At 35.2% G+C, this 18770-nt stretch overlaps 1 protein-coding gene across 1 annotated transcript in view; it reads left to right on the top strand.

Moving 5' to 3' along the window:
- The first annotated feature begins 238 nt into the window (after positions 1 to 238).
- LOC127546836 (carboxylesterase 1D-like) overlaps positions 239 to 18770 on the top strand; it is a 31365-nt gene continuing 12833 nt past the window's right edge. The window contains 8 exon segments of the mRNA XM_051973769.1: positions 239 to 285; positions 3223 to 3356; positions 9293 to 9497; positions 10781 to 10925; positions 12198 to 12331; positions 14423 to 14576; positions 17392 to 17496; positions 17766 to 17870. Of these exon segments, the coding sequence (XP_051829729.1) occupies positions 239 to 285; positions 3223 to 3356; positions 9293 to 9497; positions 10781 to 10925; positions 12198 to 12331; positions 14423 to 14576; positions 17392 to 17496; positions 17766 to 17870 (1029 nt within the window).

Here is an 18770-nt window from a genome sequence, read left to right as displayed (position 1 = left end):
CAAGATGATTGGTGATGTCCCAGGACCAGTGGATGATCTTGATGTCTCTGATGTCTGACCAAGCTCTAAGCTCTCCCCAGCACCTGCTTCAGCTGTCTTTATGGATGTTAGAACTAATCTCATCTGCCCATTATGCTAGGGGAAGTCTTCACTTCTTGGAATAGACACTGCTAACTTGCCATTGGGTTTGAGTTACTTTCAACCTGGTTAATCTTGTCTGTGGACATGATTTAATGTGATGGGACCACTGCACATGCTACAATCTCTTGGAGATATAGGTGACAGGTAAGTGCCAGATAAACACCAAAGGTGGATGAACAGCCCTGAAAAGGGCTCAGCAAGTCTTCATACCAAATATGAACACCTCATACACTAAGTCTGGACCTGTAATTTCATTAGTATAGATAATTCTTGCAAGAAGAAATTCCCTCTTCTAATTCAGGCCAGCTTCTTTTCTCTAAAATATAGTCATAGTTACCTAGAGTGCTTAAGTCACCCAATCAGTCCTGGTCAGAGGTAGTGTAAGAGCTTGAACCAAAATTTTCCTCATTTCTATGGCAATTATCCATCTACCAGGTTTCCTTTAGTGTTAATTATGGAGATAAAAATCTCAACCCAGATGTAAGATTGTTAGCTTTCATATCATATCAGAATTCCAGTCATGGCCTCTATTACATTCCTTAGAAATAAGGGTCACAGATATAATATTTAGATTGTGACTTTCAAAGCTGCATATAACACTTTTACTTTCTCAAAGCCCTTCTTAATCTAGCAGATAACAGTACTCTATACTCAATAGGTGTTTATGCAAGCACTTTTAAAGATTTAATATCTTTATTTTTTAAAAAGTCTTTATAATTATTAACCAATGCAGGTGGCATAATAATCAGAGAAATGAGTGAATTAACTCTATGCTTTTAACTCAGACCTTTCTAATATCCCCCTCCTCTGTTTTAAGAGGTCTCTCAGAGGAGTACAATAAAGCTTTCAATCTCAGCTCCTTTGGGTGCTATTTTAGAGGTTTTTCTATGCTCAAAATCTCTCTTTAGACATTCTCTATTCCTTCCTTTCCTTACATGTTAAGTTAATAAGATTTAGAACTAGAAATGATTTGGAGATCTTACAGTTTAGCTTTCCTCATTAAAAATGAGGAAATTGAGACTTACGGAGGTGAAATAACTTCTTTGTTGTCAAATTGATAGAAAGTAGCAGAGTCAGGATTCAAATCTGGGACCTCTGATTGAAGATCATGTGCCCTTTTCTACACTATAGCACTTGAATTGGGGGAGTAGCAAATGACTTACAGTTACTTAAGCAATTGGACACACAAGGGCATACTTGGGATCTTTAGTGATCATGAAAACCCTATTCCTCTTTCCAAAGTTCATCAACTATTCTTCTTTTTTAGTGTTCCCAAATTCTCTTCCATCCCATACTATATGGTCACAGTACCAGAAAAAAACATACATTTGCTCTTTGAAGCAAAGTTCCCTCCAGTGTTGATTTTTTTTTTTTCCCTTTTGGAGCCATGCAACCTTATATCCTGTCTTCAATCAATGAGATTCCAAATTTCCTTCTTTTTCATCTTACTGAGAATATATCTGTATTTACATGTGTCTGTTTGAGAACAGACTCTAGATGCATGCAATTTCCTGTAGAACATATCTGGTCATATAGGCCAATCAACAGGCACTCACACACAGATAACCTGGCATTTCTATGTCCTTGTCCATCTCTCGGTGTAGATGGAAAATACTGGGGACATTCTTCCAGGCAACTGAAGGATTGAAGTAAATGTGGCATTATTCATGATCTGCCACATATTTGAAAGCAATTGTTTGGGCTGATCACATGGTTGGAAAAGTTTCTATCTTTAATGTAGCCTCAGTCAGCAGTTCACGTGGCTTTTTCCTGAATTCCTATTTGATCTGAGAGTTGTTACTTTCCCCTACTCTCCCTTTAGTTCTAATGGCTTAGAGAAATTAGCATAGGGTTCCATTTTTGTTTGTTTCTTTGTTCTCTCCCTTCCCTAGTTGCATCCTTTGCACGGGGGAGTAGAATCTCCAAGCCAGGAGCTAGTCATGGGATTCTGAGAATACAGGTTTTGTGTTATAGTCATTCAAAACAGAATCCCCAAAAATGAGGGTCCTGAAATGCTAATCCAATGAAACTTTTTACTTTAATTTAGTGGGACTAATGCTAGGAAGAAACTCAGTTTAAGTATAAGTCCTCTTTCTTCCTCAGAAACTAAGAATTAGATGGACTAGGAAGTATTATCTCTGCAAGGTTTTGAGAGAAATGTTTGACCATAATTGCTATGATTTTGAAATAAACATTCCTTTATAAAAATGATTACAATGTTGAATAGTTAAATGAAACAAAGATGTTAGTAATTTAGCTCCTAACATGAGAAGAGAGGAAAAGGAGCAGAAACTTTCAGTGTAATTTGATGTAATGTAAGGGAAAAGAAAGGATCTCTGATTTTGCTCAGATTATCAGAGAACTGCCAAGGAGGAAAAATAAATTTGGAGCATGGATAAAATTGTAAAAGATTTATCCCTCAGAAAATACAGCCAGAATTAACTATGTTGTATCACAATAAAAATTAATTTTGAAGAACAAAATTTAAAGAAATGTGAATTATTGTTTCTTTGACGTTATAATTTTAATGATTTGTTTTACAGATAAGAATGTCTTTCCCTCATACACTTTACTGCCTTGAGATCTGCTGCATGTTTTTTTTTTTTTTTTTCTTTCCTGTTTCGCCATACTTTACTCAGTATATAACCAGTATTCGGCTTTTCTGAACAAATAACAGTTTCTCCAAAAGACACTGATTCTCTTATACCTAAGAAATGTCTTTTAAGAGGAAAGAAAAGTGAGAAATTAGGACAATTCTTAAAGATCACTTGAACAGAGAATTTGGAAGGCTTTCCTAAGTCCACATTATGCCTACCAGACACTAAGCTATGTGACATTCAGATTGAATTCAGTATTACACAGGGCCTTCTATAACTTTGGTTTCATCTATTGATATGAGTATTGAGTTTTTAATATGAACATTTTAGAATTAGAGCTATAAAAATTATTAGGGTGAGGTATAATGAGATATAACTTTAAGATACTATCATTGATACCATTCCAAGATTATCACTGGAAGGAGGAAAATTCCTTTCTTGATTTTATGAGATTTAATTTTCTGCTCTTTATTCAGTCATTCAGGCAGCTAACCCTTGTTCATTATAAAAGCACCAGCAGCTCTGAAGGACAGTTCAGATTCCTGAACCTGTTTCCAACAAGATGTGGGCTACTTTCACTGGTCTTGTGCTTCATCAGCTCCATTACTGCTGTTACAGGTAAAGGATGAGGACTTTTATTCCCCTTCCAAAAAATAGATACTAAGAAGTTGTTTGCTAGTTATTATTTGGGAAAATATAGACAGATAGTAGACTTCTTTTTTATTATGAACTAAATTTTCAATAAGCAAAAGTATTTCAAAGAATAAACACATTTTTCATAAATTTTTCATAAAACTGGGAACTTCTATTGCATGAGGATTAACTAGTTTTTGTGACAGAATGAGTATATGTGTGTATGTGTGTGTTTGTTAATGCAGGATGAGGAGGAAGCTGATTCTTCTAGAGTGATAGATGTACTACTTGAAACAATCTGAAGTGATTCTGGTTTTGTTTTAATCTAGTGAATAAGTTCTTAGCCAGAAGTCTGTGAGTTAATTGGTTTTTAAACATATTTCAATAATTATACTTCAATATGTTTGATTTTTTTGCAATCCTGTGCATTTTTTGTATATACATTTAAAAACATTATTCTGAGAATTTCAGTTTCACCAGATTGCCAAAGTGGCGCATTACACAAAACAGGCTAAAATCCCATTAACTAGAAAATACTCTGGGGAATGTCACTTAAAATAACAAAGTAGTCCCTGATCAACATAAAATAAATGTGATCCTGATGGCAAAAAAGAATGGAACAACTATCTAGTTAATACAAAATAAAAGGAGGAGAAGAAGGAGGAGGAGGGGGAGGAGATTGGTAGTAGTAAGAGGAGAATGAGGAAGAAGAGGAGAGGGAAAAGGAGGAGGAGGACATTACTCATTATCACATATTCATAAAAATTTAAGAAGAATATTTTAATAATGCCACTATATTAAATGTTCATAGCTTCAGAATTATTAAATTTAAAACTTTCAAAATATAGAAAAGAAATTTACATACACATACAAATATATATACATATATATGTATATGTCTATCTCTCTATGCACAAATGAAAAACAAACACACAAAAATGAAAAGAAAATAGAATAAGGTAGATATAATCTCTATCATTCTGTTTGCTACTGGGAGGTATCCCAAAGATGTTTCCAGTGTCCTCAAAGAGGATGAATTTATATCTCAATCCTTTTATTCAAATACAAAGAAATATTCAGTGTGATCTATCTTTGGGATACTTCTTATAACCTGAGATATATAGGTTATATATGAATAATAGCAGGATATCAGCATATCTTGTTTGAATCTGAATTTCATTGGAAATGATGAGAATGATATAATAATTATTTCCATTATTTTGTTACAATTGTTACATTTATATTATCTTTTAAAATTTGTGAAATGCTTTACATTATCTCAGTTCTTCTGCCTGTTCAGACATTACTTCTTAGTTTTCTTTGCTAAGTTATCACCCTGCATGCTAAGGGGAAACATTCCTCATAATTCTGTCCTAGGCCCCTTTACCCTTGTTAGTTCCTATGTATTAAATTGTCATCTCTATTAATAAAATTCGCATATTTGTCTTGCTAATCCTAATTTTAGTCTTGACATTGATCTTATAATACCAACTATTGTTGGACATCTCTAATTGGGTATTTTATAAGAAGTTAGAACTCAACATGCCCTAAATGGCATTGATTATTCCTCTAAAAACATCGCCTATTTCAAAATTTCCTTATTTTTATTGAGGACCTCAACATCTTTTTAGTTGTATAATACTCAGACCCAAACTTCCAACAGTCATTCCATATCTATCCTAGAATTGAATGGGCAAAATTTAACAGACCCAAACTCAAGCCTATTTCTTTGGCTCACAGTGCTTAAAATGAAGGTTTTTCCTTAACAGCTCCATAAATGTAGATGAACTTGAACTTTCACCCTTTCTGAATGCAGTTGAAAAAGAGACTTAGAGTGTTGTAATGGGCTGAGGCTTTAGTTAATGCACTGAGGTCCCAAGCACGTGAGGCTAAATAGTAATTGGACCATACTCTATTAATATATATGCTTGGAGAAAGAATGGCCCCTGCCCACTCTTTGTGCAAGTCCTGATGTGTTGCATAGGAAATGATGTTTTTGGTGGATGGAGGCAGGGAGTGGAAAGGGAAGTGGAAGGAGAGACTTCTGGCTGGCGTCTTGACACAGCTGCTCGAACTGCTATCGTGACCGTCCTTCATCTCCAATCCTCCTCTGCTAGCTGGCTTCCTGTCGCAGCTGCCGATATTGCTATCGTAATCTTTCTTGCCCATATTGCTATCACAATCCTTTTTCACCAATTCACTTCAATAAAGGTTGAAGATTTTTCCCTTAACCTGAATTCCTTACTCCAGCTGATTTTAAATACGTGGTCATCACAAAGTGTCCCAGGGTGATTGTTTTAAAGTTTTGGAAGCAGAACTAAGATGGTAAAGATAGGGACTTACCCAAGCTCTTCCTTAAATCACTAGAAATACCTTTAAATAATGACTCTTAAAATTTTAGAGCAGCAAAACCCACAAAAAGTTAACATGAAACAATTTTCCAGTTCAGGAAAATTTAGAAAGTAGGCAAGAAAGGTCTGTTGCACCAGGATGAGAATGGAAAACAGTCCAGCATCCAGAAAGGAACAATTTAAGCATTATGAAGTGATAGTCAGGATGACACAAGATTAGCAACTTCTACATTAAAGGGTCAGAGGGTTTGGAATATAATATTCTGGAGGGCAAAGGAGTAAGATTACAACCAAAAATCACCTACCCAGCAAAACTGAATATAATCCTTTTTGGGGCAAAAAGGATATTTAATGAAATAAACAAACGAACAAACAAAACTTTCAAGCATTCTTGATGAAAAGACCAGAGACAAATAGATAATTTGATTTTCAAATACAAGACTCTAGAGAAGAATAAAAAAGGTAATCAGTAAAGGGAAATCAAAAAAGAATTAATAAGATTAAATTGCTTACATTCCTACATCAAAATATGAATCTTCTCATTGTTAGGGGAGTTAGGACTATATATAGACAGAGGGCACAGGTATTAGTTTAAAGTGAAGGAATAATATTTGAAAAATAATGTTAACAGGTGAGACAGGAATGTACTTGGAGAAAGGGAAAGAGAGAGATAGAATGTGATAAATTATCACACATAAAAGAGACAAAAAAACTTTTATAGTGGAAGGGAAAATGGAGTTTAAGGGAGAATGAGTGAACCTTACTCTTATCAGCTCTAGCTCAAAGGAGGAATAACATACACATACAATTGTGTATGGAAATCTATCTTACCCTGTAGGACAATAGGAAGGGAATAATAGCCATTCCCCAATGGATAAATGTTTAAAAGACATAAACTGTTTTCAGATGAAAGAATTATCATAATTAATTATCTGTAGCCATATGAAAAAATGCTCTAACATCAGAGAAAAGCAAATTTTCTGAAGTACTACCACATTTCTACTGGATTGGCTAATAGGACAGAAGAAAATGACAAATGCTCTAGAGGACTTGGGAAAAATAAAACATTAATGCACTGTTGGTGGAGTTTGTGAATTGACTCAACCATTCTGTAGTACAATCTGGGAATATGATGAAAGGGCTATAAAACCATGCATATCTTTGAACTATTAACAGCACTACTAGGTCTGTATCAAAAAAAGAAATAAAAAACAAAAATAAAAAATATATCTTTATCTGTACTAAACTATTTTCTGGGTGCAAAGAATTGGAAATTGAGGAGGTGCCCATAAATTTGGGAAATAGCTGAGTAAATTGTGGTATGTGATTATGATGGAAAATTGTTGTGTTCTCAGAAGTACCTGGAAAAATTTCCATGAACTGATGCGAAATAAAATGTTCTGTGTACAAAGTAACAATGCAATGATTTATTTCAGACAAATCTGAAAGACTTATGATGTTTCAGGCAACCTATTTAGGAAAGCTGACCAAAAAAAGTCACAATGATATCTGGTAGAATTTAAACTGTTTGATCATGGCATTTTTTCTATTATGTAACCAATCCCACTTTAGTTTGACCAAATCTATTATCCAGGAGTAGTTTAGTGAAGATTTGCCATCAATGAAGATATTAAATGATCACGTGTCTGGGCCTTATATGCCTCTTGGCTATATATCAGCCAATATATAACTTAACTTCCTGATTTTGAGTTCATAATTCATCTCTGAGTCTCATTCATCTGGCACCCATCAGTGCCAAGCATAATATACTACTGATAATAGATCTTTGACAAATGATTGCTGACTAAATCAAGAAATCTCTAAGTTTTCCACAGAAGAAATAGAGACTATGTGTTTTACTATTCCACTGTTTTCTTGCAGCACCTGTGGGATGTTGTAAAATGTATAGAACTTATTTATATAAGATATATACCAGTTATTATAGTTTTCTCTTTATTTCTTAAAGAGTACCATGACATCAGATAGATGATGCCATAACATGCAAGTGAAATGCTATTAAGTGAGGAAGGACTGTGCAAAGTCACCTTTCTCCTCTGAAGCCAGTGGCAAGGATAACTGATTATACAGTGAAAGACCTTGGCCCTTTAAAACTATGGTCCTTGACAGGTCTCAGTTTGGCTGAAACAATACCCAATCAGTGATTAAAGCTAGGTAACAAATGAGGCAGAGAATGGCTTCTTTTACCTCGTCATGTATGTGTGTGTGTGTACATGTATGCACATATGTAAATGTGGGAGGGAAAGGTGCTCAAAGTTTCTGGCCAAACAATTGATATTTGTATTCACTCTGAGTATAATAGATCCCAAATAATGACCAAGTGAAGCTTGACCAGGATTCTATTGCTGATCAATCAATAAAGTCACTGAAGAAATAACTTGTCAGATTCATGGATAAGGGAAGACTCTGTGACCAACTAAGAGATAAAAAGTTTCACAATAGATAAAATGGATATTTTCTATTATATAAAATTAAAAGATTTTTGTGCAAGTAAGCCATTTAGGTAAAATTAATAGAAAAACAAGAAACCTGGGGGAACATAAGAGAAAATTTCTTTGGTCACGGTCTCATTTCTAAGACAAAGGAAACTTACTCAAATTTATAAGAATATCATCCATTTCTCCACTGATAAATAGTTAAATGAGCTGGGTAGCTAGATGCTATAGCAGATAGAGTGCTGCCCTGGAGTCAGGAAGATTAACTTTCTGAGTTCAAATCTGACCTCAGATATTCACTAGCTATGTGAATCTGGACAAGTCACTTAACCCTGTTTGCCTCTGTTTCCTCATCTGTACAATAGACTGAAGAAGAAAATGGGAAATTATTCCATTATTTTTGTCAAGAAAACCCAAATGGGATCATGAAGAGTCAAATATAACTGAAAATGATTAAACAATAGTCAGTTTATAGATGGAATAACTCTGTTATCAATAGGCATATAAGAAAATACTCTAAATTATAAAATTAGAGAAATTCAAATTAAAATAATTCTGAAATACTACCTTACAACCTATCTTTTTGGTAAATTTCACTCCCCAAAATGACAAATGCTAGGGAGATTATGGGAAAACAGGTACCCTCATGTATTGTTGATAGAGTTGTGAATCAGTCTAACGAATTTATAAAGAAATTTGAAACTAAAGCATGTTCATATCCTTTGACCCAGGAACACTGTTACTTTACTTCTGGGAGTCTGCATTTATCCATCTGTAATATTTAAATAATGTCTACTGCTTACTTTAATAAGGGCTATGAACACAAGGTTTTGAAAATATAGAAACATTATAGTAATAGGGTTTATTTTTATTGTTATATCTTCTGAGCATTTTCATGCCCATTTTCTCCACTGAAATATGAAACAATCCAGTAGATTGCTATTATTAACCTTAACTTACAGGTGAGAAACCTGAAGCCTAGAGAACTGTAGTCATTTTCTCAAAATTATCTGGCTAGTTGTTGACAGATCTGTCATGGATTCCTGACTTCTTATGATTCTGCTTGGTTCTGCTGCTTCTCCAGTGAAATAACTTCCTCTCTCTCATTGTGACACAGAGCAGCAGCCTTCAGTGTCGATAGTGGATACCGAATATGGGAAAGTCCAAGGCATTCAAGAAAAACTGCAAGGATTTGACACACCTGTTCATGTTTTCCTGGGTGTTCCCTTTGCCAAACCTCCTCTTGGACCCCTGAGATTTAGCCCACCCCAGCCTCCTCAGCCCTGGGAAGATGTGAAGGACACCACTACGTACCCACCCATGTAAGCAATAGTCTTCTGCATCTTTCTGGGACTTGAGATATTACAATGGAGAAAAACATGGAGAATCATGTTCTCATTGTTGGGTTAGTTTCTAGTGAAACCATTTGGAAATCCTTCATGTTGCCTCCCTTTTTGAAATATTACTGTTTCTTCTCATTTTTAACCCCCTTCCTTCATCCTTATCAGAGGTTGGAGGGTTTGTTGGAGAAGAACCTTTAAGGTTTTCACACTGGACTGATCCCAAGATATAATGTGATTCACCTAATCAGTGAACTTGAGCCAAAATGAATAAACAATGGACCTACTCCAGTTTCAAACCCAAATAGATGCTGTGTGCATTGGTTTTTTTACTCGTTTATAGTCACATAAAGCCCTGGCACACATTACCTGGCAGAATGGCAAGCACCCTTTGCTTCCATTAGTTAGTCATGCCAGGTGGCCCTGGCCACCTCTGGTTACAAAGCAGTTTCTTCATTGACCTCAGCGGATTTAGTGAATATAAAGCAAGTAATTTGGAACAAAATTACTTAGAATAAAGATGAGGATTCTAGCACTGGTTCTACCACTTTGTAGCTGTGACCCAAGGTCAGTGACTGAACCTCTCTGTGTTTTTCATTTCTACATTAAAAATGAGAGGACTACTCCATTTACCCTATATGCTCATTGTATAAATGAAATGAGGCACTGAGTACAGGGAGTGAATATAGTTAGGTACAACTCTAGAGTCCCAATTTGGCTGACTGTTCTTGGAGGAGTTACCCCAATGTTTCAAAGAGCAGAATAATTTTTATAGTACCTCCGCTTTAATATGAATCTCTTCCTCCTTTTCCATTCTTGTTCTTAAGACCAGTTAATATTTTACCCATAGATAGAGCTGAAAGAGACATTAGATATCATCTATTTCTACTTTCTTATTTTGCTAAAGAGAGAACTGAAGCTCAAGGGAGTTAAGTGATATGTTCAAAATCCAGTTAAAAATTAGTGGGACTTTATATAAATTATAAGAAAACTAAAGCAGGATTCAGTAATTTGTCAACTCTTTAATACTTTTGAGGGGAAGCCAGGGTAAAATGATGATCTGAGTCATCTTTTTGTTTCCATTATTTATTTCCAATATGACCATGGACAGCCCACTTTTCTTCTCTGAGTCTCGTTTCCTAATTTGTAAAATAAGGATTTGATGAGTCGCCTCCAAACTTCACAACCTCGAGCAAATTATTCTATGACTCCAGATACTAAGATGCTGCTGAAAAGAAATGATTTTCTTATGCTTCATTGAATAGGTGTGTCCAGAACCCCAATACAGCCATATACCTTAGGAACCTTTTCTCCATTCGGAATAAAAGTATCTCATTGACATATTCCGAAGATTGTCTGTACCTAAATATTTACACGCCAGCTAACCTGACAAAGGAATCCAAGTTACCGGTAAGAAGCCTAAGAAAGGAGTGGGCTATCATCTGGAAACAGTAGATGAGTTATAGTTATCTCTGCACAGCAGGAAACAGCCCTTGGTCTGGAGGGAGTAGCAATAGATTGAGATCTCCCATGCCCAATGGTCAAGCCTTAGTAAGGTCATTTTATTTTCCTTGCTCCACCTCAGTTTCACTCAACCATAGCTTAGGACAGAAGTGGGAACTACACATATGTATCTGGGACCAAACAACAGATAGCAAAATAATAAGCAAAATCCCGAAGTCTTTTAATTTGTTTTTCTACTTCAGGTCTCTCCCTTCTCCAGTCCTTCCACCATATACAGATAAAGGCAACATATTCCTAAAACTCAGATGTGACTTTGTTACTTCCTTGTTATTATTAGTACTAGTAATAATAATAACACCTACCTCGCAGAGCTTTGAACATCAAATAAGATAATACTTATAAATCTATCTTTCCAGGCTTATTTTAAATTATTTTCATCCAGATCAGGAAAAATAACCTTTGAATTTTTCCTTGCACATGACCTTCCATCTCATTCACATCTTGGTACTTTTGCCCAGGCTCTCCTGAATGTCTAGAATACTTTACTTTTCCCACTTTTACCTCTTAGAATCCCTTCAAAGCTCCACTCATATGCCACTTCTTCCCATAAGAGGTCTTTCCTGAGTTCCCCAGATTCTAGTTTCCTTCCCTCCCCCAAAATTGTCTTCGATTTATCTTATACATCTTTGTATAAATCTATACTTAACACATATACATTAAGAATGTGAGCTTGATTGGAGGAAAAACTGGTTTTGACCTTATTTACCCACTATAAGAGATAGTGTTTGATATATAGTGTAGGTTTAATAACAATTTGATGATTGATTGTCTTATATTTGCAAAATACCTTCATTAAAAGCCTTTCATTTATTAAATGAATGAATGAATGTGTATATGAAAAAACATTTCAGTGGAGTAACATGGGGTCAAAATGGCAGAACTAGAGGAAAATTTGAGGATCAGTCATTGTATTGATGGAAAAATTAGGATTTAGAAAAGAGAAATAATTTGCCTTGGGTCACAGAGAAAGATTGTGATACAGTCAAATTTAGAATACAGTATACCTATTGCAGGGACCTTTTCACTATATTTACATACTTCTTCCCTGAAGAAAAAATATCATTAAGATCATGGAGTCTGGGCAGTTTAGAGATTCACTTTCTGAAGTTCCTTTCAATTTGCCTCATTGATCCAAATTTTTTCCTCCTGATTTCCCAGGTGATGGTGTGGATCTATGGAAAGGGGCTGCTAATGGGTGAGGCTTCAACCTATGATGGACTGGCTCTCTCAGCCCTTGAGAATGTGGTGGTGGTGACTATTCAGTACCGCCTGGGAATCCTTGGGTTCTTTAGGTAAGATCTGGAGGGCAGGAATTCAGATGACACCTCATAAGAAATGTGAGTCTGCCACTGGGGCTACAGTTTTGCCCTTGGTACTCTCCTTCCCTGAAATTCTCTGATTCTTACAGAAACTGGTTTTTCAAAAACATGAATATTGTGCACTCACCCTAAAAGGGGATATTTCTGTTTCTTGCATTTACCTTCTTAGAACCTATTATATATGTAGCCCTATTGTATTGCTTCTATGATGTAATTTCCATGAGGTCATAGGGCCTATGGTAAGTCTTGTACCTTTTGCACTGTGAACATATGACTATTGCCAATGTCACTGCCACCCTGCCATCTGTAGTCAGGGTTATTAGTTGATATCTGCTTAATCAAACATGGATTGAAGAGTCTTTAGGTATTTTCTTCTTCCATCTGTACACATTGAGCCCCTCTCATGCAAACCATACAATTTAGTTTGACAAACATTTATTAAAAATGCCTAAAATGTTCATGATTCAGAATAGGGTGGGGGCAAAAGCTAGGCATGGCAATAATCTTACTTTCAAGTAGCTTACAGTCTAAAGGGAGAAAGGCTAAATAACTATGATAACAAGGGAGAGTGAGACAAATATGGAGGGAAGATATAATCAATTGGAGCAAAGAAAGTCCCTTTTTATCTACTAGGGGAAAATGTCCAGGGAAGGCATGGAGGAGGTAGCAGCTGTTCTGAGCCTTAAAGGAAAAGAGAGACTTGGAGGAAGGTTTAAGGGGAGGGAAGAGACAAATTACTGGCATGGGGCATGTGTGAAATAGAAGTCAGGATGAGAAAGTGGGGTATAGTAAAATCAAATTGGACTGACTCAGAGAGTATGTTAAGGGGAATAATTTGAGAAAAGCCTAGCCAGGTAGGCTGGAATCAACTGATTTAGAATCTTGAATGCCAGGGTCAGGAGTTAATTTGTTAGGAAAAAAGGAGTCACTAAATTATTTTTGGTAGAAGAAAGGAAGACATTAAGAGGATCATTAGAAAGATTAAGCCTGCAGTGATGTGGGAGGTGGATGAGAGAGAAGATAGACTAGAGTTAAGAACATTTTTGCACTTCACAAAATGGCCTATGTAAAAAATCATTGAATACTTTTTTTTTTTTAAACTGAATACTAATGGAACACAAGGTCTGATATTTTTGACTAAGAAAGAAAGGCTTTAATTATATGTCCAAATGTGTTTTCTTTCCTACATGGTCCAGCTCAGCTAAATTTGCATAGGCTAATCAACAGATTGTTGACCAGCTGGTGAACTATAGTTCAGAGGGCTTGAAATCCATGTTTATGGAAAAAATACCCACAACTTGGGAAGTCATGGCTCTTTTGAAATGTGGCTCCACAGAGTATCACATATCTAGTATTTGAGCTACTCTAACGAAATCTACTCCAAATTCAATATAGGAAAAGCAATTGCCATAGAAAGTGAAATTCATTTGTATTTCAACTATGTTTGCATTCAGATATGAACATTCATTTACTTCCGTGTTTCTTCAGGTGTAAAGTGAGGAGATTAAACTAATGAGCTTTGAGGCTGTTTCTCATTTAAAGCCCTGAAGTTAGTGTCAAGAAATGAGAGGCAGTGTAGTAAAAAGGAAGATCTGATCATTGCTTTCATAATACTTACATACAATGCAAAAAGGAGGACATTTATATATAAAAGACATAAAAATAACAATATTGAAAACTGAACTGGATTTATGAGAGATAAGGAAACATCATTACTCCCAGTTTCCCCATGTAACTAGCTATTCTGGAGAGTAATGCCAATATTTTCAATGTTTTATTTGTTATCAAAATTGTCTTTTACCTATCTTTAGGTAAGTGCTATTAAGTAAATTGTGCATGATCACATAATTAAGTATCAAATGCCATATTTGAAATAAAGCTTTTCCTGTAAGCCAGTTTTCTTTCTACTGCACTACCTCTCATTTCTTGACACTAGCTTTTGTTAGAAGATTCACCTTTTGATAATCATTCCCCTTTTTTCCACCCATCCATCCATCCATCCATCTATTCATCAAATACTTCTCTCTCCATTCTTCTATCTATCTCTTCTTCTCTACTTTGCAGCACTGGAGATAAATATGCTTTGGGAAACTGGGGTTGCTTGGACCAAGTGGCAGCACTTCAATGGGTCCAAAAGAATATTGCCAATTTTGGAGGAGACCCAAGCTTGGTGACCATCTTCGGTGAAGCAGCGGGAAGTTTTAGTGTTTCAGCACTGGTGAGATTTCAGAATCTTGACTTAAAGGGTTCTGCCAGTATTTCTGAGCTCAGGGTGGGAGCACTAAAAATTCAGAGAGTTCTAGTATAAAAAGAACCTTGTTCTTCCAATAGTATACAATGACCATAGGTGGTTCAAAATAGTGTGTTTCTTTATGTACGGTAGTAGAATATTTATGATTTAAGTACAGAATTGGTCATGCCTCAAGACCAATTTTAGATAGCTACTAATAAAGAATGTTTAATTTTTCAAAATGATGTTCTCTTATAATAACAATAATAAGTTATATTTATATAACATTTTAAAACCATTTTCCTCATAGACACTATATAAAGTAAGCAGTGTATGACTTATTGCTCTTATTTTAAAAATGAAAAATCCTATGGCGCAGATAGATGTAGTAGCTCTAGCCTCAGTGTCATGAATTATACGATCTGAGATTCAAACCTATATGTCTAAATTTTAAATCCAGTATCCTTTACATGTACACTAAGAAATTCAGAACAACATGAAAATCTATATTATTACCCTTTAAGGTCATTCAAATAACCTTTATGAAGCTGCCATATTCTTGAATACATTTTACTTGACACCACCAAAGTATTGAACTAGGACTTGACCTAAAAGGAGTCACGTAATACTTCCTGTCAGTAAGTGACTAATTTCATAGAATTTCTACTGTTCTAGCAGTAGAATTTCATTGCCTTAAAGTTTGTCCTCTACTTTGTTCCCTACTAAGTTTTATTCCCAAATATTATATATTAAATCTGATACTTCCATATGATTATATTTATCACATGTTTTTCTAAGAAGAGATTTTGATAAGGAGAAAAAAGTACTGAGAAACTTAGATTTTGGAAGAGAAAAAAAGAATGGAAGTCAATGGATGAGAAGAAAAGGCATAAACAGAAGCCTAAAACTCCAAGGGAAAAAAAAAATTGACTACAAAATTTTGCCCAGGATTTTTTATAAACTAGTCTGGTACAAATTCCTTATTTAAGTTTCAATTTTTAGAGTTTTTTCATTGAGAAGCTAAATTCCAGATTTATAAATCATTAGAAATATCACTTCTAAGCCCTAAGAAGGAAAATCAATCTTAAATTCATTTATTATAGCCCCGGTTCAATAAGATGGTCACCTCACGGTATTTCCGTGGTATATACTTTGCCCCATATAACCAGGGCTCTTAATTCACTAAAGAACCATTTTGGCATCTAAGACAAATAACATAAAACAAAAAACATAAAACATTTTAAGACAAACTAAAGAGAAGAGAAAACCCTGAGAACAAAAAACTCTGTGAAAAGAAATCTTCTAGTACACTTATGTCTTTATGTTACAAACATTTATTAAATTTAGTCTATGTACAAGACCTTGTGCTAAGCTCTGGGATGAAAAAAAAAGTCTCTGCCTTCAAGAAGTTTCTGTTGTACTGGAGAGAAACAAAATGAATACAGATGAGTCAGAAGCACTGCTGGGAATGCCTCTACTCCATCAAGTAGGAGAAGATGGAGAAGCTAAATTAGAGCATGGCAGCCAAAGGAGGAAGTGTGCCCACTGCTGGTTTCTTCTTTTAATTATTTTTTATGTAGATTGCAGGCAAGAGTTCAAAGTCATAAGAAGTCTTGATAAGAAAAAAAAGTGAATTAGCAGTTGTTTGGTAACTTAAAGTTTTTGAGAACTCTCTCAGAGTACTGATAAATTTCTTGTTCAAGATCTCATAGCTGGTGAGTATCAAGGGAAGAATTTGAATGCAGGTTTCTAAAATTCAGGACTGGCTTTCCATGTGCCAGAGCTTCTTAAGCTTTTTCTACTGATGACCCCTTTTTGCCTGACAAATTTTTGTGTGTCCCTGGGCACGTAGGCTTTTAAAATGGGTATATCAAACATTTAACTGATAATAAATCATAATTTCATGACTGCCACATTCAAATGCACTATCTTATATGAGATTGCAATTCACAGTTTAAGAAGCTTTTCCATATATTACACCAGACCCTATTTGTCTATTTTATTTTATTGTTTAGGCAATTTGAATTAAGTGTTTGCCTACAGTAACACAGGTAGTAAGTATTAAGTGTCTGAGATCAAATTTGAACTCAGGTTCTTTAGATACCAGGCTCGATGCTCTGTCCATTATGCTATTTTAGTTGCCCCTCTCTGTCTCTATTTTTTTTTTTACTTTTTAGTAACTTTTTATTTTTCAAAGTAAATGCAAAGATAGTTTTCAACATTCATCATTGCAAAACACTGTGTTTCAAATTTTTCTCCCTCCTTCCCTACCTCCCCCTTCTTTTGGATAGCAAGTAAATCTAATAAAGGTTAAACATGTGCAGTTCTTCTAAACATATCTCCACATTGATCATGTTGTGCAAGAAAAATCAGATCAAAAGGAAAAAATGAGAAAGAAAAAAAACAAGCAAGCCAACACAACAAAAACAAAAAAGGTCAAGCAAAAAAGAGATAGCTCTCTCTCCCACAAGACTATTGGAACTGGCTTGAATCACCTTATTGTTGAAAAGACCCAAGTACATCATAGTTGATCATCACATAATCTTCTTATTGCTATATACAACGTTCTCTTGGTTATGCTCACTTCACTTAGCATGAGTTCATATATGAAATCAGCTTGCTGATTGTTTCTTATAGAACAATAATATTCAATTATATTCATATGCCATAACTTATTCAGCCATTCCCCAACATTACCCAACTTATTCCACATTTCCTAGAGTAAAGAAAATCATGATTGTCCTACCATAGTAACAGTTTTGCTTTTGAATATTAATTTCATTCCTTACTGTTGCTCTCTTAGTTTCTGTCTCCTTTGACCAAGGATCTCTTCCACCGAGTCATTTTGCAGAGTGGAGTTGTCCTTCAAAAACCTCTCTTCAGTCACAACATCAAACCATTTACTGAGGTAGGATCCTTATAGGATATCCCCTTTCAAAAAACTTGACTGGATTCATATATTTAAAATAGCCAAAGCAGGAACTGACATAAGAAATCATTTAATTTAATTACTTCATTTTACTTAAGCAAGTATGGAATGGAATGAAAGTTTTCTGACTTCAAATTCAGCAATTTTTCTCTATACCACGTTGTCACAAATTCAGGCACAAGGTGGTTTGGGTATAATTATTTTATCTGATGGACAATAGGAAAAACGTCTCTTGTATTTTGTTGTAGAAAATTGCAGCTGTGGCTGGATGTGAAACAACCACGTCAGACACCATAGTTCAATGTATGAGATAGAAGACAGAGGATGAAATTCTGCACATAACTGAAGAGTTGGTAGGTGATCTTAGAGTCCTTAATTTTTGCCACTTTAACAACTTTGTATATAGGTACTTCAGTCTGTCAGGTTCCTTCATGCAGCCTGAAAGGTTTCCCGTAGCCAATATGTTCTAATTTCCAGAATAATAAATAGTCATATTTTTTCAAACAAAATTTTTTTTTGAGGACCACAGATGCATTGTTGGGAGCAGATGCCATGGTTGGCAAGAAGACCATGAAAGAATTCCCCTTTTATACTGCAACTATCATCTCATCTGGAAGCTTTTTATTTTTGGATTGTGTTTTTTGCTGAGGATTCAAAGAACTATGGGTAGTTTCAGTTTTCACAAAGGACCCTCCAACCAGACCTAATTGACTTGATAATTGCCTAAATCATTATTTTGGAAATGGATTTTGGGGTTTAATTTCTGATGTCCACATGTGTGAGTATAAGGGTCTAGACTAGAAAGCCATTTTAAGTTGCTTCCTGCTCAAATCAAGTATTTTGGAGAATCTATTCCTTTAAAGACGTCCAAAATATGGGGACTGGGCCTGTGTATTCTGGAGAACCAGATATGCTTAGATCTTCCCTGAAGAGAAGAATATTTAGCATGTGATCTCTTTGCCTTCTCAGTGTAGTCCATCTGACCCTGGACTAATATTGCATCCACACATGAGGGACAAATGTGGCCTTGGAATGGTTATTTAGATCCACTCAAGCCCTCCAAAAATGATAAATCAGACAAATGAAAACAAAGTAGTTTGTTGGGACTAAATTGACTTGTATATTCACTACAATTCTCTGCTTTGGTACCTGTTTATCAGCAATGGCTGAGGAATCTTAAAAGAATCTCAAAATTGTAATATACAGAGAAGAAGGGGCAGGCCCTTTTGGCATGTTCAAAATGCAATAATAGA

Source organism: Antechinus flavipes, chromosome 2 (genome assembly GCF_016432865.1).
Source record: "Antechinus flavipes isolate AdamAnt ecotype Samford, QLD, Australia chromosome 2, AdamAnt_v2, whole genome shotgun sequence".
NCBI classification, from domain to species: Eukaryota; Metazoa; Chordata; class Mammalia; order Dasyuromorphia; family Dasyuridae; genus Antechinus; species Antechinus flavipes.
Note: the sequence above shows the minus strand (reverse complement) of the source record. Positions and strands in the feature narration are given on the sequence as shown.